General features: G+C 53.7%; 8 protein-coding genes across 8 annotated transcripts; 5 read left to right on the forward strand and 3 right to left on the reverse strand.

Annotated features, from left to right (window-relative positions):
- Nucleotides 1-1,688: 1,688 nt before the first annotated feature.
- Nucleotides 1,689-3,710, reverse strand: SCP_0311520 (Protein kinase wis1; the record flags this gene model as incomplete). Its single annotated transcript, XM_027756535.1, has 8 exons — nucleotides 1,689-1,808; nucleotides 1,950-2,222; nucleotides 2,292-2,416; nucleotides 2,475-2,626; nucleotides 2,681-2,799; nucleotides 2,853-3,042; nucleotides 3,125-3,477; nucleotides 3,534-3,710. 8 exons carry the CDS (start codon nucleotides 3,708-3,710, stop codon nucleotides 1,689-1,691), a joined length of 1,509 nt encoding a protein of 502 aa, XP_027612336.1.
- A 400-nt stretch (nucleotides 3,711-4,110) lies between these two features.
- SCP_0311530 (hypothetical protein) lies at nucleotides 4,111-5,606 on the forward strand (the record flags this gene model as incomplete). The annotated part of the gene is made up of 3 exons (XM_027756536.1): nucleotides 4,111-4,142; nucleotides 4,246-4,382; nucleotides 5,179-5,606. 3 exons carry the CDS (start codon nucleotides 4,111-4,113, stop codon nucleotides 5,604-5,606), a joined length of 597 nt encoding a protein of 198 aa, XP_027612337.1.
- An 851-nt stretch (nucleotides 5,607-6,457) lies between these two features.
- Nucleotides 6,458-8,041, reverse strand: SCP_0311540 (hypothetical protein; the record flags this gene model as incomplete). The annotated part of the gene is made up of 4 exons (XM_027756537.1): nucleotides 6,458-6,643; nucleotides 6,703-7,128; nucleotides 7,187-7,716; nucleotides 7,777-8,041. 4 exons carry the CDS (start codon nucleotides 8,039-8,041, stop codon nucleotides 6,458-6,460), a joined length of 1,407 nt encoding a protein of 468 aa, XP_027612338.1.
- A 412-nt stretch (nucleotides 8,042-8,453) lies between these two features.
- On the reverse strand, nucleotides 8,454-9,949 carry SCP_0311550 (FAD/NAD(P)-binding domain-containing protein; the record flags this gene model as incomplete). The annotated part of the gene is made up of 6 exons (XM_027756538.1): nucleotides 8,454-8,780; nucleotides 8,840-8,926; nucleotides 8,979-9,120; nucleotides 9,170-9,288; nucleotides 9,345-9,765; nucleotides 9,813-9,949. The coding sequence occupies 6 exons, from the start codon at nucleotides 9,947-9,949 to the stop codon at nucleotides 8,454-8,456; spliced, it is 1,233 nt and encodes a 410-aa protein (XP_027612339.1).
- Nucleotides 9,950-12,211: 2,262 nt separating this feature from the next.
- SCP_0311560 (Polyporopepsin) lies at nucleotides 12,212-13,856 on the forward strand (the record flags this gene model as incomplete). Its single annotated transcript, XM_027756539.1, has 14 exons — nucleotides 12,212-12,221; nucleotides 12,268-12,271; nucleotides 12,325-12,460; nucleotides 12,519-12,546; nucleotides 12,599-12,696; nucleotides 12,751-12,781; nucleotides 12,838-12,864; nucleotides 12,912-12,939; nucleotides 12,991-13,049; nucleotides 13,103-13,232; nucleotides 13,281-13,414; nucleotides 13,465-13,518; nucleotides 13,583-13,611; nucleotides 13,659-13,856. The coding sequence occupies 14 exons, from the start codon at nucleotides 12,212-12,214 to the stop codon at nucleotides 13,854-13,856; spliced, it is 966 nt and encodes a 321-aa protein (XP_027612340.1).
- Nucleotides 13,857-15,495: 1,639 nt separating this feature from the next.
- SCP_0311570 (hypothetical protein) lies at nucleotides 15,496-15,693 on the forward strand (the record flags this gene model as incomplete). The annotated part of the gene is made up of 1 exon (XM_027756540.1): nucleotides 15,496-15,693. The coding sequence occupies one exon, from the start codon at nucleotides 15,496-15,498 to the stop codon at nucleotides 15,691-15,693; it is 198 nt and encodes a 65-aa protein (XP_027612341.1).
- A 722-nt stretch (nucleotides 15,694-16,415) lies between these two features.
- Nucleotides 16,416-16,853, forward strand: SCP_0311580 (hypothetical protein; the record flags this gene model as incomplete). The annotated part of the gene is made up of 1 exon (XM_027756541.1): nucleotides 16,416-16,853. One exon carries the CDS (start codon nucleotides 16,416-16,418, stop codon nucleotides 16,851-16,853), a length of 438 nt encoding a protein of 145 aa, XP_027612342.1.
- A 3,346-nt stretch (nucleotides 16,854-20,199) lies between these two features.
- SCP_0311590 (hypothetical protein) lies at nucleotides 20,200-20,637 on the forward strand (the record flags this gene model as incomplete). Its single annotated transcript, XM_027756542.1, has 1 exon — nucleotides 20,200-20,637. One exon carries the CDS (start codon nucleotides 20,200-20,202, stop codon nucleotides 20,635-20,637), a length of 438 nt encoding a protein of 145 aa, XP_027612343.1.
- Between the last annotated feature and the right edge of the window lie 1,476 nt (nucleotides 20,638-22,113).

Here is a 22,113-nt window from a genome sequence, read left to right on the forward strand (position 1 = left end):
TCAGACCGCTCACCTCATTTGCCCACAGCAGACTAGCATGCGAGCGTCCCGGCAGCTCAGTCGTATGATACTTCCTACGCCACAACAACAGACAGACCATTGTTGTAGTCTAAGGCGCGGCGCGTAGGCCACTACACCCGTACAATCACGACACACAGTCAGCGCCGCGTGTCAGCGCTCCATGGCATAGCGTTCTCGAAGGCCCGAGCACCACCCGCAGGATGCCTCCTACACTGCAACAACAAAGAGATTGTTGTTGTAGTGTAGGGTGCAGCCCGCGTTGGCCACTCTACCTTACCGTTCCGCCACATGCCAGTGCTTCGTTCCATGGCGATAATCACCAGTCTTCATCCACGGGCTTGCAGCAGATATTGGCAGAGGTACGCTGAGAGGAGGTTGTGGAGAGCAGAGAAGAGTCGATGAATTGAAATTCTCGAGAAGCCGGTGGGCATTTATATCGTCCTGGGAGCGCCACGGAGTACAAAGGACAGGATCGTAGATCCAGAACAAAACTGAAATATTATAACGATCTAATCGAGATGGCGCTCTTCTGCGAACACATTTAACAGCTACATGACACGCTCGACAGATAGCCATATGGTCTGCGTATCCAACAAATGCGCTACCGCCATTCAAGGTGGCAACCCCCGTCGCGCTCCCAGCGCACGTCCTTTCATTCACCCGTGACCGGGTGACCGCCTGGGTAGCGCACGTTTACGCTCTCATACACCGTCCCAACACGCTGCGTCTGATGCACTTCAACTCCCTCATTCCTTGAAATTTCACCAAACACAGGCTTCCAAACTGACACCTGTTGGCACCTCTCGCAGCTCGCACCAATCGCACACATCAACAGAAACGACCGCACCGTCCGCGCGTGTATAGTCGGACGGTCAGCGGTAACGCCGGAAAAGCAGTATAGGCAACAGCCAGACAGAACATGCGAAAAACACAGTAAACGAGGGCAATATTTGGATAGTATGCAAAGCAAGGGGAGAGAGGGGCTGCGGACGCGCGTCGGTCACGGACCACATGCGCAAAAATCTAAGTTACGAAAACAAGCGAGCCATGCGGGTGCGTGTGTATGCATGTGCGGAATCAAAATCGGGTCGAAAGGGGCGGACGGGAGAGAGAGAGAGTAGCGAAGCGTGACCCGGCAGCGCACGGCACTGCGAGGCGCATCTAAGAGGGCTGAAAGCGATAATGGTCCGCACCGCGAGCACCACACGCCCGCCTCGTCCGCAAACACCAGAGCGACACCTGCGTCCCTCTCTTCCCCCTCTCAGTACCACCACCTGACCGAGCATGCGTTCCGACGCCCACAAACGCGACTTCCGGTCCGCGCCGGCGCGGAGGCGCCCGGACGCTCAGCAGCGAGAGCCGAGGACGGGCGCAAGTACATGTCGCGCATGTGTGAAGGGGATGAATTGGGGGAAGGAGGCCAACAGGGGAACAAGGGGACGGGGAACACAGCGCACACGGACGGGCTGGGGGACGGGTATGAAGACGGGTATGTGTCGGACGGACTGTGTACGAGACGTCCGCAGGCACGTCAACTACACCGCCACACGGTGCGAACCACGACCTGCACAAGCACACCTGCAGCTGCGTGGGGCAATAAACGGGCGATGCCGGGGACACTCGAACGACTGGCCGTAAACCGGGGTGGGGGGGGGGACCCGCCGAGCTCACGCGCCCCGCGCTTGTTGATGCTGCTGACGCACGGCGTTGCGATGTGCGATCGCAGACTCGACCCAGCGAGGCATGTCCACGTTGCGCTGGCGGTCCTGCACCAGGAATGGGTGGTTCTGGAACGAGCGCTTCAGCACAAGCGCTCAAACGGAATGAAGACGGAGCACAGGCTGGATGATGAATGCGGGTAGAGATGATGAAGACGTATCCGGGACGGAAAACGACGGAAGGACATAAATTGATGGGGACACACTCACCAGCAGCTCCGCGTACGTAGCGCGCATGTTCGGGACTTTGTGGAGACACCGCGCCACAAAGTCTTTGCTCATCGCGGAGAAATGCTCTGGCAGCTCGGGCGGGTCGCCATGCACGATGGCGGACAGTTGGGCAAAAACGTTCGCGTACGTCTCGGGCGGGTATGGATAACGGCCCAGCGACATCTCTATCATGGAGAGCCCGAGGGACCATACATCGGAGGAAACGCTGTATGTGCCGAGGTTATTTTGGGACTCGCCTTGTATGCGCTCCGGCTACGGAGGGAAGAGCGACAGAATGAGATTCGAGTTGTGAAATTGACGGAAGTGACAGAAAAGACACACCGCCATGTAACTCTGACACCCGATGTTGGTTTTCGCGAGTGATTTCTCGAGCTGACCTGACACGCCGAAATCGCAGAGCTTGACCTCCCCCCTGCGATTGAGCAGCACGTTTGTGGGTTTTACGTCTGCATAATCATAGCTGTCAGTATACTGATCATGAGACGGGATGCGGAGGAGACGCACCCCGATGAATGATCTGCAAATCGTCCTTGAGGAATTTGAGTCCACGGACCATCGCGCCCGCGATACGCGCAAGCACCACTTCTGGAACCCCTTGACCCTGGAGCTTATCGAGCGAGCCCGCATCCATATACTCCATGCAGTAGTAAACGCAGCTGTCAGAATAAATGAGTGACGAGCATAAAGCGTTCAAGCATAGGGGCACGCACGACTCGATGAAGAACGCGCCATAGAACTCGACGATCTCGGGAGCGACGGCGCGGTGAAGAATGTCGAGTTCCATAATGATCGCGTTTAGCTTCGCCTGGTCGAGCTCGAGGCGGATCTCCTGCGACGGGGCGATATGAGATAAGAGAAGGCCATGCGGAAAAACAGACGCACCTTCATCGCCATCGCAACGTTGGTGGGCTTGTGGAGTACCTTCTTGACGGTTCCATACGCACCCTTCCCGAGCTCTTCGTCGAGCTGCAACTGGTCGATGCTAATCGCGAACGATGCGCCGTTGGAAAAATTGACACCGGAAGCATGAAGAACGGCTTTGCCATTGAAATTGAGTGCACCGGACGGATCACTGCGAATCAGCGAGTGAAAGGAAGGAGGGGTGTAAGGTTTTGAGAGAGACAGGGAACGCCGAACAAAAGCCGATCACGTACACAATTTTGGCAAAGTTCGCAAAAGGGGTTCCGATGTTGCTCGGGGGAAGGCGGCGTGGCTCGTCGTCGATGATGGGACGGCCGGGACCAAGCCCGGCGCCGCTGGGACCGCCGCCTGGGATGGGAGGAAGGTGCAGACCACCGGGGACGTCGTGAGGACTGAGCTTAGGCATATTCATCTTCATCCGACGGGCAGCCAGACCGCCCAAAGGGGGCGCAACGGGGCGGGAAAGCCCGGAGGACAATGCCGGAGCACGCAACACAGACGGCGCAGCTTTGTCGGCGCCGAGGAGCGCGGCGGTCGCAGCGTCGCCGGATCGGACTGCGGAGGACTGGGCGCCGCGGTTGGCGAGCTGGGGACTGGGATCAGCGAGGACAGGCGGACGCCGGGATCTCAAAGGAGACTAACCGCAGCCATCTTCGCCTGGAGAGAAGGCGGGATCGGAGTCGCGCCCGGGGGGCGGCGGATGTTGAGGAGGCCGGCGACGGAGCGGGACGACTGGGCGGGGGCATTGCGTTGCACGGCGACTGGGAGCGGCGGCAGGCGGGAGACTGGGGCGGGGTCTTGCGCGGCGGGGTCGTCCATGGCAGAGAACGGCTCGCTCAGGGAGGGAGAGAAGAGCGCACCGCTCCTCGGTCGACCAGCCACAGCATTATAAACCACTATTTCCTCTTTTCTATCCCTTTCCGCGTGACGTCACCGCCTTGCCGTATCCAATCACCGCTCCAAATTCTACTAGCCCGTTACGGTCGGAGCTTCAAAGCCTCTTACACTGCTCTGCTCCACTCCTCGCCGTCCGCGTGTCCTTCTTGGTTGCCTTCTGCCCATCCTGGTCTCCCAATTAGTCTACGGTAACCCATAGCCTGTTTTCTCTCCCCGCCTCTGCTCACCGCTCGCAGCCGTCCCTGTCCTCCTCATCGTCCTCCGCGTCGTATACGTTCAGGCGAACTCCCTCAGACGCAGCACAAGCCATAAGAAACAACATATGAGCTATGCCGTCAAATGGGGGAGGGAGAGGTCCGTCCGCTCTACTCAGTACTCCTTCGACGTCTACTCACGTACTTTTCTATTCTCTCCGTCGCGCAACACGCGTTTCTCGCCACTCTGCACCGCCTCGCAGACTGCACTTCTCCCTTCCCCCGCCCGACACCAAACTCTCAGCGATCCGCGCAGAGCTCGCAGAGTACACCCAGCTACCTCCCGACTCCTTCAAGCTCATACACGCCGGAGCCGTCATGAAGGACGACAATGCACCCAGTACGTGTCCCTTGACTTCTCTCTTCTCGCTTGGTCCGCTCTTCGCGACCCGACGCGTCATTCTTCTCTCTGCACTCAGTCATCCCGTGTGCACACATGTTGCACCGCCTCCATCGATTTTCGCGATCCGCCAGCACTCGTACACGAGGCGATGGCGTCACTGCCATTCGTCCGAGTCCGCTCCGAGTGCCCTGCCAGCTTTTTTCCCGCGTCGAATATCTATGACGCGTCGCATGCCAATGGATGAGCGTGAGCGCCAATGTTACGAGCTAGTTTTCCGTCGTCATCTCTAATCTCTCGCCCGGCGTCATTTTTTCGCGTACTATCCCCACCTCGCCCGAACATAAGCTCGAAATCGACCATGTGTGCCCACGTTCTGCTCACGAACATCGGCCTCGCCCTGTCTCTCCCATTCTGCGTTTGTTATGGTTCAGATGGCGTCACATCGGTTCCGTTGATCTCGATTTCTCCGTCGCCCCACTCCGTGATCCGCCTTTGTTTCGCACTCGGTATATGGTCAGGGCACTGAGCATCATCGAGACCCGCGCGCCGGACTGTGCACCTGCCGCAGCTAACCACTCAGCCCGATAGCTCGCGAAAGGGCTGCGCCGAGGATCGACGCCCTTGCCATCTTTCCACCGGGCGAGTCGTGCGACGATAATCCTCAGCGCAGCCTTTCCGCCTCAGTCTATCGTCTCGCACTCTAAATCGGTCATACCATCCTACCCCTCGTGTCCGCGCCCACCCTAATCCCACACAACATCGCACGTCCGTGCTGACTCCGTCCATTTCCCAGTCTCCACATACGGCATCAAGCGCAACTCGACCATTGCCCTCGTCGGCGGCGACACCACCGCACCCGGTCCCTGGAGCGACGCGAAGGCCGGGCTCAGCGCGCGCACCGAGGCGAGCACGATCTCGCAGATCCGCGGGGAGCTCGAGGCCGTGCGGCGCACGCTCGTCCCAGACGTCGACGGCTTCCTCACCGCGCTCGTCCCCGCCCCCGCCGCCGACCCGCCTCCACATCCGCCGGCGCAGGGGAAGACGCCGCTCGCGCAGGAGCACACGCGGCTCGGGGAGCTGCTGCTGCAGGCGCTCCTCCGGCTGGACGCGATCACGGCCGAGGGCGAGTGGGAGGACGCGCGCCGGGAGCGCAAGGGCGCGGTCAGGGAGGTGCAGGCGCTGTTAGACCGCCTCGATGGGGGCTGGCGCGCGTCTCGTTGACGGGAGGGGCGGAGGGGCGCGTTTGGATACCCCGGGCCCGCTGGCACTTACATGTCTTCTGTCTGGAGAATGCGGCGTGTAGATATAGAGTACGGATACGCGTTTGGGATAATTCGGTTCTAGGTTCACTGCCAGGTGGGAGTGTCGACGGTCGTTGCGTGCGATCAGCTGTGCTTTGGTCTCTGGTCAATCGCCGTGAGACCAGTTTCATTGTGCTCTTATCTCCACGGGCATTCGGAGTGGCGCAGATGAGGAAGCATAAAAGAGCCTATAGCCGCTCAGTTGCACTAATCCTCTCTCTCATTCCTTGTGATGGCTAGTATTGCCGTACGGTCGCGGCTGCATGCTACATTACACCAACAGTCCACGAGCCTGTTGGAGTAGCGTAGCAGGCATCTCCAGAGCTACGACTATTCTGAGTTCAGTTCTGGACTGGGGATCAACCCTCCTGACGATGTGGCTCCAAGTCGAAAGTGATCCAATTCTGGGTTAACAGCATTTTATGACCCTATGCAGATGAAAAACAAAAAAGTCGCTCCGTGAAATCACGAATCTGGTACGGAAGCATCCTCGGCGAACGCCCTTCAATTCAGATCAGCGAACGGAAACATACTGTCGAGCCGTTGTATGAACGATACTCAGAAACCTTCGCAGGAGGCCCGGAAGTACGCGCTGCTGTACAAACTTGTGATTTGGTGGACGAAGAGAATGTACGGTACGGTCCTTAAGCCTTAATGCTACTGATGGTATCCCAAGCTGTTCCTTCGTATCCATTCTATCTACAACCATTGACGTCAGCACGTTGTCAATATCCTGTGAACGGAGGAGACCCTACAGCACGAAATAGTTTGTCAGGAGGAAGTCTCCTCGGTCACATCCTCTTCCGACTTCCCGATTAATTTCTTCGCCTTTTGACCTTTCTCCTCCAGTACCTTCAATACAGCCTCATATGTCTCGTGCGTTAGCTTCTGCGCATCGTCACTTCGCTCCCGCGACAGCTGTATGAACGTCTTGACTTCAGGAGTCTTCTCCAGGGCCTGCGGCTCGTTATCAGTCCCGCCCCGTTGCAAAGCACATCTCGAAGAGGGAAACATACGTCTTCTCCACCCGGTACGGTCTTGATCCACTGCTGCAGCGCATCCCATCCTTTCTCGATTGAGCCCCTTCCGTCGTTCTCCGCCTGGCTAGCTTTCTTCGAGACAAAATTCCTCAGCTCGCGCATCTTCTCCTCATTGCCACTGACACCGGCTTCCGCCGCCTCCCGCACACGCGCTAGCACTTCTTGCGCGACGGTACTGCTCCCAGAGCCTGCTGCAATGAACTTGCTCGCATTTTCGTTAAGCAGGTGCTTGATCTCGGGTAGCTTGTCAAGGTAAGGCTCAGCCTGCTGTACTGCCTTATTCCACGCGCCCTGGGAAGACGTCTCGGCGAGTTTCCGGACGGCCTCTGTCTTAGCTTGGATCAATTCCTTTGCCTGGTTGAGGCGCTCCGGGCTAAAGCCCTTCGAGAATATGTCTTTCACCTGACGCATTCTCACAGGTAAGCTCGCTGTCACGTTTACTATGATATATAGCGCGTACCTGACACGTTGTATCGTCAAAGATCTTCTTCGCTTCAGGTCCCATCTTCTCCGCCATGTTCTTGAGTTCATTATATCCTCCGCCGAGTGTCTCGGACACCTGCGGAAACTTATCTCCGAGATTCTGCATCACGTCTTGGCCAACCTTCTTCCCCACCCCCTGGAGTTCGCCCATGCGTCGCTTGACAACCTCCAGTACCTTCATTCCGGTCTCGACATCAGAGCCCTCTTTTCTCTGTTTCAAGATACCTTTGACCTCATCATATGCGTGTCCCAGGATCTTGTCCACTTCACCGCGATGGGTGTCATGCAGCTCGTCGAGGGAGTCGAATGTCGCGTCAACGTATGAAGACGCACCTGGGATGAACCCTGCGTATAACTTCACTGTGCTCCTCAGGAACGTGAGGACGTCGTTAGGGTTCTTCGGCGCATTCTCGACAATGGCACGCTTCGTCTTCGCATAGTACTCCTGCACAGCGTTCGAAGCGTCCAGCGCTTGCTTAGCCCCGGAGAAATGGTACCACACGTAACCTGAAGGGGGTTATTCGACCGAGGTCCTCTTAAGACAACCAATTCGAAGGGACGACTTGCCCCCTGCAACGACGACCGTTCCGCCTGCAACGCCGGCTCCTACATGGCTCCATATAGCAGACGAGGAAGACGATTGTGTGGAAACGGTTGAGTAAGTTTTTGATGCAGTTTGTCTACCTGCGATGCGACATGTTGCGAGTCGCGCAGAGTTTGCATTAGAGGCACGGACGATGGGGAGTCTCGAGGATGCCAGCATGATGATCAGGGTAACAGCAACCAAAGAGTCTGTCGACGTGATGGTAGAAGGGGGAAAAGGCGTGTTCATGCATTGTCCGGAAGGTCTGGTTTATGTACACGTCGGAGGGAGTGACATTCACAAACGTGCAGAAGAAGGTGGCCGTGTGACGTCAGTGCATACTGAACGCTTTCAAGTTGAACGATCACGTGCAGACCGCGTATAGACTTGGAGGCTAATCTCTAATCGCCGTGTAGATGAGTAGGCATTGATCGGAGCGATTTCTGTCCTGGATGTGTTGTATCCTAGATTTCTGTAGTGTACTGTGCACGGGTACATAGCAGAGATCTAGGTGCGATAACCCGGCGTTCCTGAATGGGACCAATGCCGGTAATCTACCTACCTACCTGACTACCGAGCGGCGACAAATAGGGGATTTAGAGAAATGATTTTCGAAGTACACGTATAAGTATCATATGCATTGAGAAACGATGACATCGACCTAGATCTCACTCTTTCCTTGCTCGAACGGCTCACTGTAAGCCTGCTTGTAACTATCTGCCAGGGTACTGCCGTCCATGTACATCTCGCGAATCGCGTCGTTGCGTTTCTTGCACGCCGGCACCCCATGCAGTACGCGATTCTCACCCTGCTGCCGTGCCCCCTTGACTAGAGCGGAGGTGCGGGGGATGCGACGTTGCTCGAACTCGGTGAAAATCGTGGAAAGGAGGGAGGTAGAAGGCGCTTCGCCAGATGGGTTATGTTTCGCCAGAAGTCGCACGAGATGATAGATGTCTTCGAATGCTTGGTTCGCGCCCTGTCCAAGGTGCTATCAAAATAGAACCATGAGCGGAGATCAACGCGCGAGCAACACCACAGGAGACGCACTGGACTTGTCGGATGAGCAGCATCTCCCAGCAGCACGACCCTATCCTTGTGCCAGGTCTTCAATTCAGGCCTATCGTACAGCCCATACTGCCCACATATTATGTGAGACTTTCGCAACCAACAAATACGTCGGACATACCTTGACAATGGTCTTGGCATTAGAGACGAGTTCTCCTCCACCAAATCCCCACTTGTTGAAACGGCTTTCTCTGAATTCCCGTTGACGTTCTTCGTCCATTGCGCGCCAAGTCTCCTTGGCCTCAGGTTCTTGCAAAGTGACGCTGCATCCAACTGTGAGTTCACCTCCGTTAAAAATGGATAAGTACTCACGCCCAAGATGTCTGCTTTTCGTTGACCTGATAGAAGACCATGTGTGCGCCATTGCCGTATATATTTGTCACCCCAGGACGGTTCAGGTAAGCCTTAGGGGTCGGAGATGAGCCGCCAGTCTAATGTAGCATGGCACTCAGACGGCGTACTGATGTCAGAAGCGTTTGAGACAAACCTGTGTGAGGCCCGTAAAATCGGCTTTCTCCTCGCCAAACAGGCTGATGCGAGTATTGCTGTGCAGGCCATCGCAGCCGACGACAAAGCTGGCGGTGTCAGTCTTGCCATTTGCGAAAGCTAGTTCGACACTGTCCTCAGACTGCGTGAGCCCGACAACTTGGTGTCCCCAGACAATCTGCACGCCGTGGCTTTCTGCTTCCTCAACAAGAGTGCGGCAGAACGTGGCACGATGCACACCGAGCACACACATGCCCGGACCGACAAGCTCTGGTAACATCGAGGGCGCGTCAGTCTCCGCGAGGAGGCCTTCGTCTTCCGAAAGGGAGGAACAGAAGAAGAGATTCTTGAGCTGCAAGCCAACAATCTTGGCGCAGAAGCCTGGAATTAACGATAGAACGCGCAGGCCATTCGGTTGCAAACTACGGACTGTTCTTAGATACATAAAGATCACAACCAAAAAACGTACCACATCGAGAGTCCCTGTTCGGTAGGTTTCTCGAGTCGTTCATATACGACCGGCTCGTAACCTTTTCCCTTCAGGAATATGGCTAGGACAGGCCCGGCGATTCCGCATCCAGCGATGATAACTTTGGTTTTCGACATCTTCAGATACGATAGCGAAGCAACTTGATGATCGTCTCTACTCAGGTAGGTGCTGGTTATATAGTATCCAGATGGTCACAGGGGTTCCAGATGCACGGCCGGCAGTCTTCTCTACAGAGTTCGCGTCCGACTCGACATCGGATATCAAGCTCTAGGCAGTGAGTCGTCAGGCGCGAAATTCCGGACCCTAGCCGCTGGAGTATTAGCTGTGGCTAGAGGACATTGTAACAAGCACCTGTGCACTGAGATCTGGCGTATGAGTTAACGTCACGGCGTTTCCAGTCAAAGGAGCGCGTACTAGTTTCACCGGAAAAGTCCAAAAGTCCAAGCTTCCTCGGTTAACTGGTTCATCACCTGGTCGTCTTAATTGAAGGAAAAATTTGACTGGAAGCAACGATTGCCTCTGATTGACTCCGCCTCACGATGGGAACCACATAGTCTCCCAAAAGGGCTGCTCAATTCTTCTGGTTCATTTCGAGCGGGTTCATTTGGCCTGAGCCTCGAGGCAGGCCGAGACATCCGAGACCATGCCGAGGGATGCCATGAGATCTGCCGATCTGGAGTGCTCCGGGTTGCTGGTCGCCTCTCAGTATTTAGGCATTTTCTTGTGGCTCTGTTACATCTAAAGAAATGTGATTTTGAAGACTACTTCCTCAGAATCTTCTCAGAATAAAGTAGAGACTTTCAAGCAAACTATTCTACTGTCTCTACTGCCCGGCAAGCCGGAGCACTCCACATCGGCAGATCTCGTGGCATCCCTCGGCATGGTCTCGGATCTCTCGGCCTGCCTCGAGGCTCAGGCCAAATGAACCCGCTCGAAATGAACCAGAAGAATTGAGCAGCCCTAAAGGCAGACTACAAAATCAGTCCTATGAGAGGTGGGAGGGACGGACTAATATAGGTCTGCTTTCAAACCGCCCCTTTAGCCGTTGCTCGCCATTTCACTCGTGAACGATGCCGAAGCAATGCCGAGGATTCCGGCCGTGTTGCCGGCCGCGGGTTCCTGCCGGAGGCAGTGGCTTTTGGGTACATAGCTGCATCGCGTTAACGCATTCTTGACGCAGTCGTTCGTGTACGCCACCGCGAAATATGCACCCGTATCTCAGTCGTGTCGGTAATGAGCCCTCTATGCCAGTCCCTGGCTACTCATCCACACAGGCACTCCTTGTATCCCTAGTGTGAGAGAAAAGTTGCAGTCCCGCCTAACATTCATCACCTCAGACACCCAAATCTTGGAGTGAACCACGTAGAGACCCATGAATAACGGTAGAGCGATCAATTAGAATGAAATTATACGACAGGGAGGATGCCGCCTCTCCCATGGAGGCAACGCGAGGACCCTGGGTAATCACCACAAAGGTCGTCGCCAAATCCGGACAGATTTTTGCGAAAATCGATCTCACGCCGTCGTCATGTCCGGACAAATGGACCCCCTAAGGACCATGTAGCCGTCGTACTATCCGGACATGGAACTGTTCTGGGGCAAAAATCGCCGGAAAATCGCCGGAAAAAGCCGAAAAAGGCTAAAAATAGCCACAAATTGCGTAAAATGGACGTCCCCAGAGCGAGGATGTCGCTATTTCCGGACAAAAAACTCCCTAAACCGGCGAAAAATGGGCCGGACAGATTTTTGTAAATTGGGGTTTTGGCGACGACCTTTGGGGGGATTATCGGGTCCTGCAACGCGTCGCGCTCTACAAGATCGACACGACGCGTTTCGGAGATCAACCTGCTTTTGTAACTCCGAAATGAAAACAGACTAGGAACCACACTATGCCCGCACCATAGTGGCACATCGGCCAGAAATGCTGTCTGATAGAATGGCAAAGACCTCAACTTTTCTGTACTCGTTCTGAGGACACAGGCTTTGTTGTAGTCATAGATCAATTGGTCCTATTCGACCGTGACAGCATTGACATTTTCGGCACAAGATTCTCCATGTATCAAGACCGTCACGGACGGTCGTGTCGCAAGGTCCGGGTGATGCGCCCAGACCAAAATTGGGATTTGTGCCGTGGCTGCTCATCATGTCTCCAAAATGAGCTGGATTATAGGGCTATCACCCTCGATTCGAGTCGCCATTTTTGCTGACAAAAATTGAGTATATAGATACTCCACCAAACGTTCGCAAACTGTGTTGGGCGTGCACAGCAATTCCCTTGCGTGCTTGCTTATGAGCCAGAGCGGATGCTCAAATACCCTGGTAGCGCGTCTCAAGCTTCATTTCCACACTTCGCGCTCCACTCGTATCGCACTCTAATCATGGCCTTTGGTTCTCTGCTCTAAACTCTTGTGCTGGCCCTCGCGATTACCGCAAGCCCGGTTGCGATCCCTCCGAGCAACTTCGTGTCGCTTCCGCTGACTAGACGCTTCAGTGCCACTGGCATCGTTAATCTACTCCAAAGGGATCAGGTTCGTGGTGCCACCCTCAAGGCCAACGGCCAAGCAAGATTGCAGGGCCGTGCAGGCAGTGTTGCCGCCACGAACGCTGCCGAGGACTATACCGTCGAGGTAGAATTTTCATGTGTCATTCCACATTCATCTCTGACACGCGTTACGTGCGCTTTAGGTCAACATCGGCTCTCCGGGCACCTCTTGTGAGTATACTGCATGGACTCTCTGGACCGTCAAGCTCACGTTATCCGACAGACACTCTCTCGGTCGACACCGGCTCTTTCAACACGTGGGTCGGTGCGGGCAAGTTGTTCGTGTCCTCTTCCTCCACTGTTGATACCGGCGATAGTGTGGTAAGTCTGCGTATATGCTATGAGGCTAGTTGCGCTGAGAGCCGACCCCTTCAGTTTGTTTCCTACGGCTCGGGCTACTTCGAAGGTCTGTGACTTCCGTTAAAGCGAAACCTCACTGCCACTCAAAGCTACGCATGACAGGTACCGAGTATGATCCCTGGGCAACAGGTTGACAATCACCAAGCAGTCCTTCGGCGTCGCATCCCACGCTCAAGGATTTGCCGGTGTTGACGGTATCATTGGGTAAGATTCTGAGGTCGCTCAGAAAGCACTAGCATTGATTCATGTTCCTAGTGTTGGCCCTGTAGATCTGACTGAGGGCAGATTCGGAAACTCAGACACGGTTCCCACTGGTGTGGCTGCTTGTCAGTCTGAACCGCTACCCTTGATGACTTCTCTGTGCTAGTCACCGACAACCTTTGCTCTCATGAAGTCATATCCGAGCACCTTGTCGCGGTCTCGTTTGAGCCCACGAATGGTGAGCCCACCTTTGGTGGAACCAACTCCTCGAAATACACCGGTCCCATCGCTTACACGTAAGTGCACTGACCTTCCCGAAAAATCAGCTCACACGTGTCCTACAGGTCTCTCACGATCACTTCTCCTGCTTCCTACTATTGGGGCATCGATGAATTGATCGCCTATGGCTTCGAGACCATCTTAGGCAATACCGCTGGTATCGTCGACACTGGTACCACCCTCATCCTCATTGCTAGTGGTAAGTGTTTTCTATAACCCGAGCGAGCCCTGTTAATATCTTCTGCACAGACGCCTACAGCGCGTACCAGATTGCTACAGGCGCAATCGAGGATGATAATACCGGTCTACTATGCGTTACATCGTCCCAGTACAGCAATCTCAAGACCCCGAATTTCAACATCGGCAGCAAGACCTGCCAACGCCCAGATCTGGCCGGTACGTCCCCGGGGCTTCTGTGCCTTGCTGACAGCTGCTGCCCGTAGCGCTCGCTGAACATCGCCATTGGTGGCTCCTCGAGCGATATATACCTCGTCGTCAGCAACATCGGCAGCCCTTTCGGCGAGGGCTTCCACTTCATCAACGCCTACACCTTCCTGGAGTGGTTCTACTCTGCGTTGTACCCTGGCAACAGCCGCGTTGGCTTCCCGACGACTTCATACACGGATGCTACGACCAACTAGGCACTAAGCTGTGGTGCAATGGCTCCTGCAGAGGGCGAAAACTAGGGCAAAAAGTAACTATCTAGGTTTAGACCTGCTTCGCGAGTGTTTTCCGTGCGATTTTGGTGCAGTTGGGATTTGAGGGTGTATACCATTATCCGGACTGCCGAGCCTGTCGCCTTCTGGATTCGAGACACCGGGCCAAGTACCGCTCAGCTGTTGTGTCGGGTGAGCAATGGAACAGTAATTCGTGGTATTAGGTAGGACAGTCACTTCGTCTACTGATTGCTGCATCCCATCCGATGCGTGCTACAGCTCGCATTCCAGTCATTCATGAACGTCCGCCACGCCAGGAGCAGTTGATCAGACGTGACGCCTTACATAACTGAATAATGATGACAGTTAGCTGCGATCTCTTCGGAGTCGCACCTGCAGACCTATTTTCGTCGAACAGGGATTCCCCTCGTCCCGGAGGCGTGTTAGACGCATCACGATAGTCATTCGGAGCCCTGTAGATAGTGACTGTGCGTTGAGCGCTTGCATGTGGCACTCGGGTTGGGTGAACGGCGACTATCCAAAACCGTCAAGCCCGGGTTGACGTCGTACAAGGCTTCCGCGTCCTCCCTTGCAATTGTCATCGAGGCTCTCAAGGGTGTGCTTTTCTACATAATTATGTGCTTGTCAATGTCTCATGACTACGTCCATTCAGAGCCCCATGAGACCGCAAGAAGGAGAAGAACACCAAGTACTGGGGTAACATTACTTTCGATGAGATTGCGAGGACGACGATGCAGTCCAAGTCCCTTGCGAGGACACTACTAGCCTTCAAAGCTTCACTGCTAGCAAACGGCGTGAAAGAGATTCTGGGGACTGCTCAGAGTATTGGATACACAATCGATGGCCAGCTCACGCGTCATGACGCGATTAACTCCGGGGGGATTGAGGTAGAGCTGAGTGGACCGTCAGTGACACGCTGCACCTTTGTTTTGCTCCATATGTCACGTTCAGCATCGCACGTCGCGAAGCATCCGTTGAGTCCTGTGACTCGATTGCACTATTTATCGTTCACCTGGCGGCCCGTAAGATACGCGCCCACATGGGTGGTCCGCACCCAACTACGATTCTCTCTGAGTTTAGTCCACCTCTACCTCTACGCGTCCAGTCAACGATGATATACTACTGGTCACACGTGGTTCGCCCACTCTCGTCAGTGCTGAATACTGGCAGACCATCCCTAGAGGAAAGATGTAATTTGCGTATGCCTTGGCAGCACTCCAACGACCGTTAGGTGAGGTGTAGGCGTTGGCGTCCGCAGGATATTGCTGTTCCACCATCTCACAGTGTCTGAGCTGTGGGCATTTGCGAGGCGCCTCTGAGGCAGCCGCGGTTAACTATTTCTGTTTGGCTACGCGCGCGTGGTCCACGAACTGATGCGTCAAGGCCAACGGGTTACACTTACTCAATAAACTCGGGACATTGGAACCTACCTTTTGATTATCTGCCACCAGTCCGTCGGAGCACATGCACCGTATATCCGAATTATTCCCAAAAAATAATGCCCACCACAGTCGCTTTCCCCACGACATACATTGGTTAGTCTGAACAACAAGTAGAAAAAAATACTCGGATGTCGATACTGCTTGTATATATGCTCTCGACTATGGCAAGGAACGAGCAGGCGGTGGACGATGATTCTTCCATCATTCTGACCGCTAAGCGGGACTTGCCGGCGACGGTCTGCTTCTCTCCATTGAAAGCTCATGACCAACTCCTCGCATTCATTGCTCACCAGGTACCACTTTTGGAGAATACGTATTACTTGGCAGTCCCCTTGTCAAGGCCTCCCGGCTACATGTGACGAGATACTCCCAATCTGTGTAAGTCGGTGCTTGTAAAGGATTAACACTGATGATGATTGACCCCCGCTGAGCAGCAGTAGGCGCACCAGAGCAACCTCAAACGTCGAACAGCCTGCACTACTTCACTCAAAGTGTGAGATGTTATAGAAGGCTGTCAACCTGACTGCAATTTCACGCTGCAGGCACGACACACGAGACGAAGGGAGTAGCAATGTTCAGGTACGTCCTGGCTAAACTGTCGTTCCCTTGTAGGAGAATCTGTCATGTTCTCGGGATAGGTCTAACACGCTGTCGGCGGAATAAATTCACAATTTCAGAGCATTCTTGTTTCTTGTTTTCAAAATTCACAGGTGTACATTTCCTGAAACTGTGCAGCATCTGCAAGTGCAACAACTGGCTGAACCGCACTGTGCAAATTAACAATGCGGGGGTAGAGCAAATTTCTATGACTCAGTTAGCCCCTTAATGTCCATTGGATCCGTTTGTTTGGCGATGTCATCTACGACATTATCTGTGATCTGGAGCGCGAACGGTGCCCTGTTGTATCATGATGCTCATATCACGAGTGCCTCACTCTGAATCCAGACACCGATGACCACGGTGTATGAGGACTTACGCGCTAGTGTTCCTTCTATAAAGGCGGGCCCACAGTCGCCCTTTGTTCCTCAGAGTCGACATTGTCTCTTGCCTGCATCCCCAGCTCTCCTGCACAATCATAGACATGCGTTTCTCCACCCTCTCCACCCTCCTCATCTCTGCCCTCGCCTTTGGCTTCGCTCAGGCTGCCCCGTCCCCCGTCCCCGCCTCTCTTGAGCGCCGCGGAGTAGCCACTGTCGAGGAGGCGACCAGCAAGGCCCCGAACGCCGACATCGTCTACCCCGGCTATGATGCAATTCTCGTCTTCAGCGGGGAGGGCTGCAGCGGTACCGAGGACATCATCGACATCAGCGGGCTCGACCTCAATGTGTGCTACGAGCCCGCCATCGAGTACCTATCCATCATGGCCTACAGCCCCAACGGCGGTACCTGGGACCTCACCATCTTTGCTGCCCTCGCGAACTGCGCCGACCCAACGCAGCTCGCGAACCTGAATGTGTGCTACAACGTATTGTATAATGGAGCAAATGCGTACTTCAGCACTATCTACTTTGAGTCTTGAAGGTATGCGCATCTGCTGCCTCTAATTTTTGCTCTTTCTCACATCTCCCTCTAGTACAAGTGGGTAGCGTGGGGTGTCGTGGTTTCTTACAATCTCAAGCAGTAGGAGTCCTCTTTGAGTTGGTAAGCCGCTCCAAATATGTGTGGCTGGAACGTATTCAGTAGATTTCAGGTTGACATGGCAGACGAACCAACATACACTCAGTCTTCATAAACGCGGCTTCTATCTTCATTTGTACGAATTTTCTGTTGAGTAAGCGCGCGCTGCTTTCTTTAGCTGAGCGATCCTACGATGGTCGTCCTCGTAGCTCTACTCTTGTGGGTGTGTACTACTAGTTCGGGTTGGTCTGTGCGAAGTTTTGGGTGCGAAACGGAAATACGATTACAAATATGCAAATTTCGGGGTGATAAAGCGTATTGTGGGATCCAAGCGAAGACGAACACACGAGCCTTATTTGGACTGCGGTGTCACTCGAAGCGCGTGCATGGCAGCACTGACCTCGCGTGAGTGAATGTGGCACTCGGGACATATAAATATATGGCTATACGATGAGTGTGAACTCGTCATCTAATATTTTCCTTCCTTTTGGGGGATTTACAGAGAACAGTGGCTGCTCAGAGACTGCAGAAATGCTCTCAAACAGTGACAACACTCAGGTCGCATGAGTCACCAATCATTATTCTCCAATGCAGAGGTACGGGGGTCTGTTGCATGCTGCTGCGGAATCTCAGGGGTGGAGAAACCTCCCTGCGCTCGGTAATTATTTATCGATGAAGCTCGCTCAGCGCTCAACCTCCGAGCGAAGTCTATGTTTCCTCTGTCCTTGCACCATACGCTGGTCCTCTCAGCCACGCCAGTATACACATCTTTAGGAATACACGCGCACGCAGTTAAAGATATCGGAACAACGCCGGCATGGGAGGGTCCTCGTGTCACATTACAACCAACTAACTAGCATCGTCCACCGGCGAAAGGTGACTACTTCGCCCTCCATGTCGTTATGTCTATTTTTTGCGCATTCATTGTCCGTGGGCTTCCTACTATCAGTACGTAGGCACTTTGTACATGGTAAGTAATCGTATTTACAACAGGCGGTGTCTCTATCGTACTATCACGTCCGCTCGGCCATATTGATGATTCGTTCCTCATATGCGTCAATTACATGCGCTCGCAGCGAACATCGTGAACTTGGTGGAGTGGTAGGGTGGTGAGGCGTATCGTAAGTACTTGATGCTCAATGTCGCGCTAATGCACGGATCTTATCATTTAGTGGGGCTATTTGCTTAACGCTCTGCGGTACGCCCATGGAGACGACCTGCGTCCAACTTTATTCTGTCTCTACTTCGAATCTGCATGTATGTGCGCCCCGTCTTGGACGGTATGTCAGTCATGGCGCCGAGTCCACTCCTGTCAGTGCTGAACCAATCCTCCTCGGAGGAATCAAGGCCTTTTTTCTTGTCCCGCATCGATGTACAGAACCTGGAGTCCGCCATTACCCTATCACACATTCTTGGATCATGTCAATAGTGACCTGTTCTTCCCAAATGCACGTTAAATAGTCGAATATGCTGGCTGCCAGTTTAGTGGGGTGGGTTGATGCGGCGTTCAGCGCTTCAGCATCGCACGTTCCGTTGAGTCCTGTGACTCGATTGCACTAACCGCGATGTTTATCATCCACCCCGTACGATGCGCGCCCACACGGGTGGGCCGCACTCAACCACGATTCTCCCTGTGTGTTTTGTCCACTTCTGCCTCTATGTGTCCAGTCAACGACGATATACGGGTCATACGTGGTTCGCCCATTCTCGTCAGTGTTGAACACAGGCAGACCATCCCTAGAGGAAAGATGTAATTTGCGTATGCCTTGGCAGCATTCCAACGACCGTTGGGCGAGGCGCAGGCGTTGGCGTCCGCAGGATATTGCTGTTTAACCATCACACAGCGTCTGAGCTGTGGGCATTGGTGAAGCGCCTCTGAGGCAGCCGCGCTGAATCATTTTCTTTTGGTCATGCGTGATCCACGAATTGATGCGTCGAAGCCTACCGGTTGCACTTACTCCGTAAACCCAAGACATTAGACCCTACGTTTTGATTCTCTACCACCAGTCCGTCGGAGCACATACCTGAATTATTCCCAAAAAATAATGCCAACCACAGTCGCTTTCCTCGCGACATACATTGCTTAGTCCGAACAACAAGCAGAAAAAAAATTATAGGATGTTGTGTGATACTGCTTGCATATGTGCCCTTGACCGCGGGAAGGAACGAGCAGGCGGTGGACCATGATCTTCCGTGATTCTGACCGCTAAGCGGGCTTTGCCGGCGGTCTGCTTCTCTCCAAGGCTCATGACCAACTCCTCGCATTTATTGCTCACCATGTATCATGACATGTTTGAAGAATATGTATTACTTGGCAGTCCCCTTGTCAAGGCTCCCCACCACATGTGACAGGATACTCCCAATCTGTGTGAGTCGGTGCTTGTAGAGGATTAACACTGATGATGATTGACGCTCTGCTCAGCAGCAGTAGGCGCACCAGAGCAACCTCGAACGTCTCACAGCCTGCGCTACTCCCGGCCACTCAAAGTGCGAGATGTTATAGAAGGCTGTCAACCTGACTGCAATTTCACGCTGCAGGCACGACACACGAGACGAAGGGAGTAGCGACATCACTGAAACCCGAGAATTATTATATAAGATCACATGGGTTGTCAATAAGTCCGAAACTCGCAGGATAATATGATGGTATATAATCAAGGTGGATAATTATACAACTTCTACTACTCACACTGTTTGGCGTAAGGCTTCGCGAATAATTCCGGGTTTCAGTGATGGATGTTCAGGTACGTCCTGGCTGAACTGTCGTTCCCTTGTAGGAGAAATCTGTCATGTTCTAGGGAGCAGTCTAATACGCTGTCGGCGGAATAAATTCACAGTTTCAGAGCATTCTTGTTTCTTGTTTTCAGAATTCACGAGTTGTACATTTCCTGAAACTGTGCAGCATCTGCAAGTGCTACAACCGGCTGAACCGCACTGTGCAAATTAACAATGCGGGGGTAGAGCAAATTGGTATGACTCAATCGGCCCCTTAATGTCCATTGGATCCGTTTGTTTGGCGATGTCATCTACAACATTACCTGTGGTCTGGGACGCGAACGGTGCCCTGTTGTATCATGATGCTCATATCACGAGTGCCTCACTCTGCATCCAGACACCGATGACCACGGTGTATGAGGACTTACGCGCTAGTGTTCCTTCTATAAAGGCGGGCCCACAGTCGCCCTTTGTTCCTCAGAGTCGACATTGTCTCTTGCCTCCGTCTTCAGCTCTCCCGCATACTCACAGACATGCGTTTCTCCACCCTCTCCACCCTCCTCGTCTCTACCCTCACCTTTGGCTTCACTCTGGCTGCCCCTTCCCCCGCCCCCGCCTCTCTCGAGCGCCGCGGGGTAGCCACTGTCGAGGAGGCGACCAGCAAGGCCCCGAACGCCGACATCTCCTACCCCGGCTATGATGCAATTCTCGTCTTCAGTGGGGAGGGCTGCAGCGGTACCGAGGACATCATCGACATCAGCGGGCTCGACCTCAATGTGTGCTACGAGCCCGCCATCGAGTACCTATCCATCATGGCCTACAGCCCCAACGGCGGTACCTGGGACCTCACCATCTATGCCGCCCTAGCGGACTGTGACGACGCGGTGCAGCTGCCGAACTTGAATGTGTGCTACAACACACTGTATGATGGAGACGACGCGTACTTCAGCACCATTTACTTCGAGTCTTGAAGGTATGCGCATCTGATGCCTCTAAATTTTGCTCCTTCTCACATTTCCTTCCGTTAGTGGCAGTGCAGCTGGGTGGCGTACGGTGTCGGGGCTTCTTACAACCTCAAGCAGCAGGAGTCCAATTTGATGCGGTAGGTCGCTCCAAATATGCGTGGCTGGAACGTACTCACTATATTTCAGGTTGACATAGCTGACGAACACGACACACATTCCTTAGTCTTCATAAACTCCGCTTCTTTTATCTTCATTTGTATGAATTTTATGTTTAGTAAGCGCGCGCTGCTTTCTTTAGAGCGATCCTACGATGGTCGTCGTAGCTCTACTCTTGTCGGTGTGTACTCTAGTTCGGATTGGTCTGTGCGAAGCTTTTGGGTGCGAAACCGAAATACGATTACGAATATACAATTTTCTCGGTGATAAAGCGTATTGTGTGATCCAAGCGAAGACGAACACACGAACCTTATTTGGACTGCGGTGTCGTTCTTTCTCGCTCAGCGCTCAGCGCTCAACCTCTGAGCGAACTCGGTGTCTCCTCTGTCCTTGCACTATACGCCGGTCCTCTCAGCCGCGCTAGTATATACACCTTACGGAATATATGCGCACGGAGTTAAAGATATCGGAACAACGCCGGCATGGAGGGTCCTCGTGTCACATTACAACCGACTAACCAGCATCGTCTGCCAGCGAAGGGTGACTGCCTCGCCCTTCATGTCGTTATGTCTATTTTGTTGCGCATTCATTGTCCGTGGGCTTCCTACTATCAGTTCCTAGGCACTTTGTACATGGTGAGTAATCGTATTTATCACAGGCGGTGTCTCTATCGTACTATCACGTCCGATTCGGCAAACTTGATGATTCGTTCTTCATATGTGTCAATTTAAATGCGCTCGCAGCGAACACCGTGGACTTGATGGAGTGGTAGGGTAAGGTGTATCGTAAGTACTTGATGCTCAATGTCGCGCTAATGCACGGATCTTTATCATTTAGTGGAGCTATTTGCTTAACGCCCTGTGGTACGCCCATGGATGCGAACCGCATCCAACTGCGTGACTCTGTATCTACTTTGAATCTGCCTCTATGTGCGCTTCGTTTTGGGCGGTATGTCAGTCATGGGGTCCACTCCTGTCAGTGCTGAACCAATCCTCCTCGTAGGAATTAAGGCCTTTCTTCTCATCCCGCCTTCAGAGATTCCCAGACCACCGACTTCCTACGCACCGTCTACCGTACGTAATAGGCGAGGCACATAAATTAGTGTCTGCATGGATCCCGGATATTGCAGTTCCAAAATCGCACGGCATTTGAGCTGTGAGCATTTTTTGAAGTGCTTCATTGTTGGCCACGGCTGATGGCCGATTTCTGCAGATGTTCCTTTTGGATTGAGGTCTCGAAAGCCAACGTGCCGTACTCTACAAGCCTAGGTCATCGGAGCCTACACCAAGGGCCATCAGTCCGTGAGCGCGTGCACATCCACGTTTG

The sequence above is a fragment of the Sparassis crispa genome (assembly GCF_003851025.1).
Source record: "Sparassis crispa DNA, contig_000002F, whole genome shotgun sequence".
Lineage (NCBI taxonomy): Eukaryota > Fungi > Basidiomycota > Agaricomycetes > Polyporales > Sparassidaceae > Sparassis > Sparassis crispa.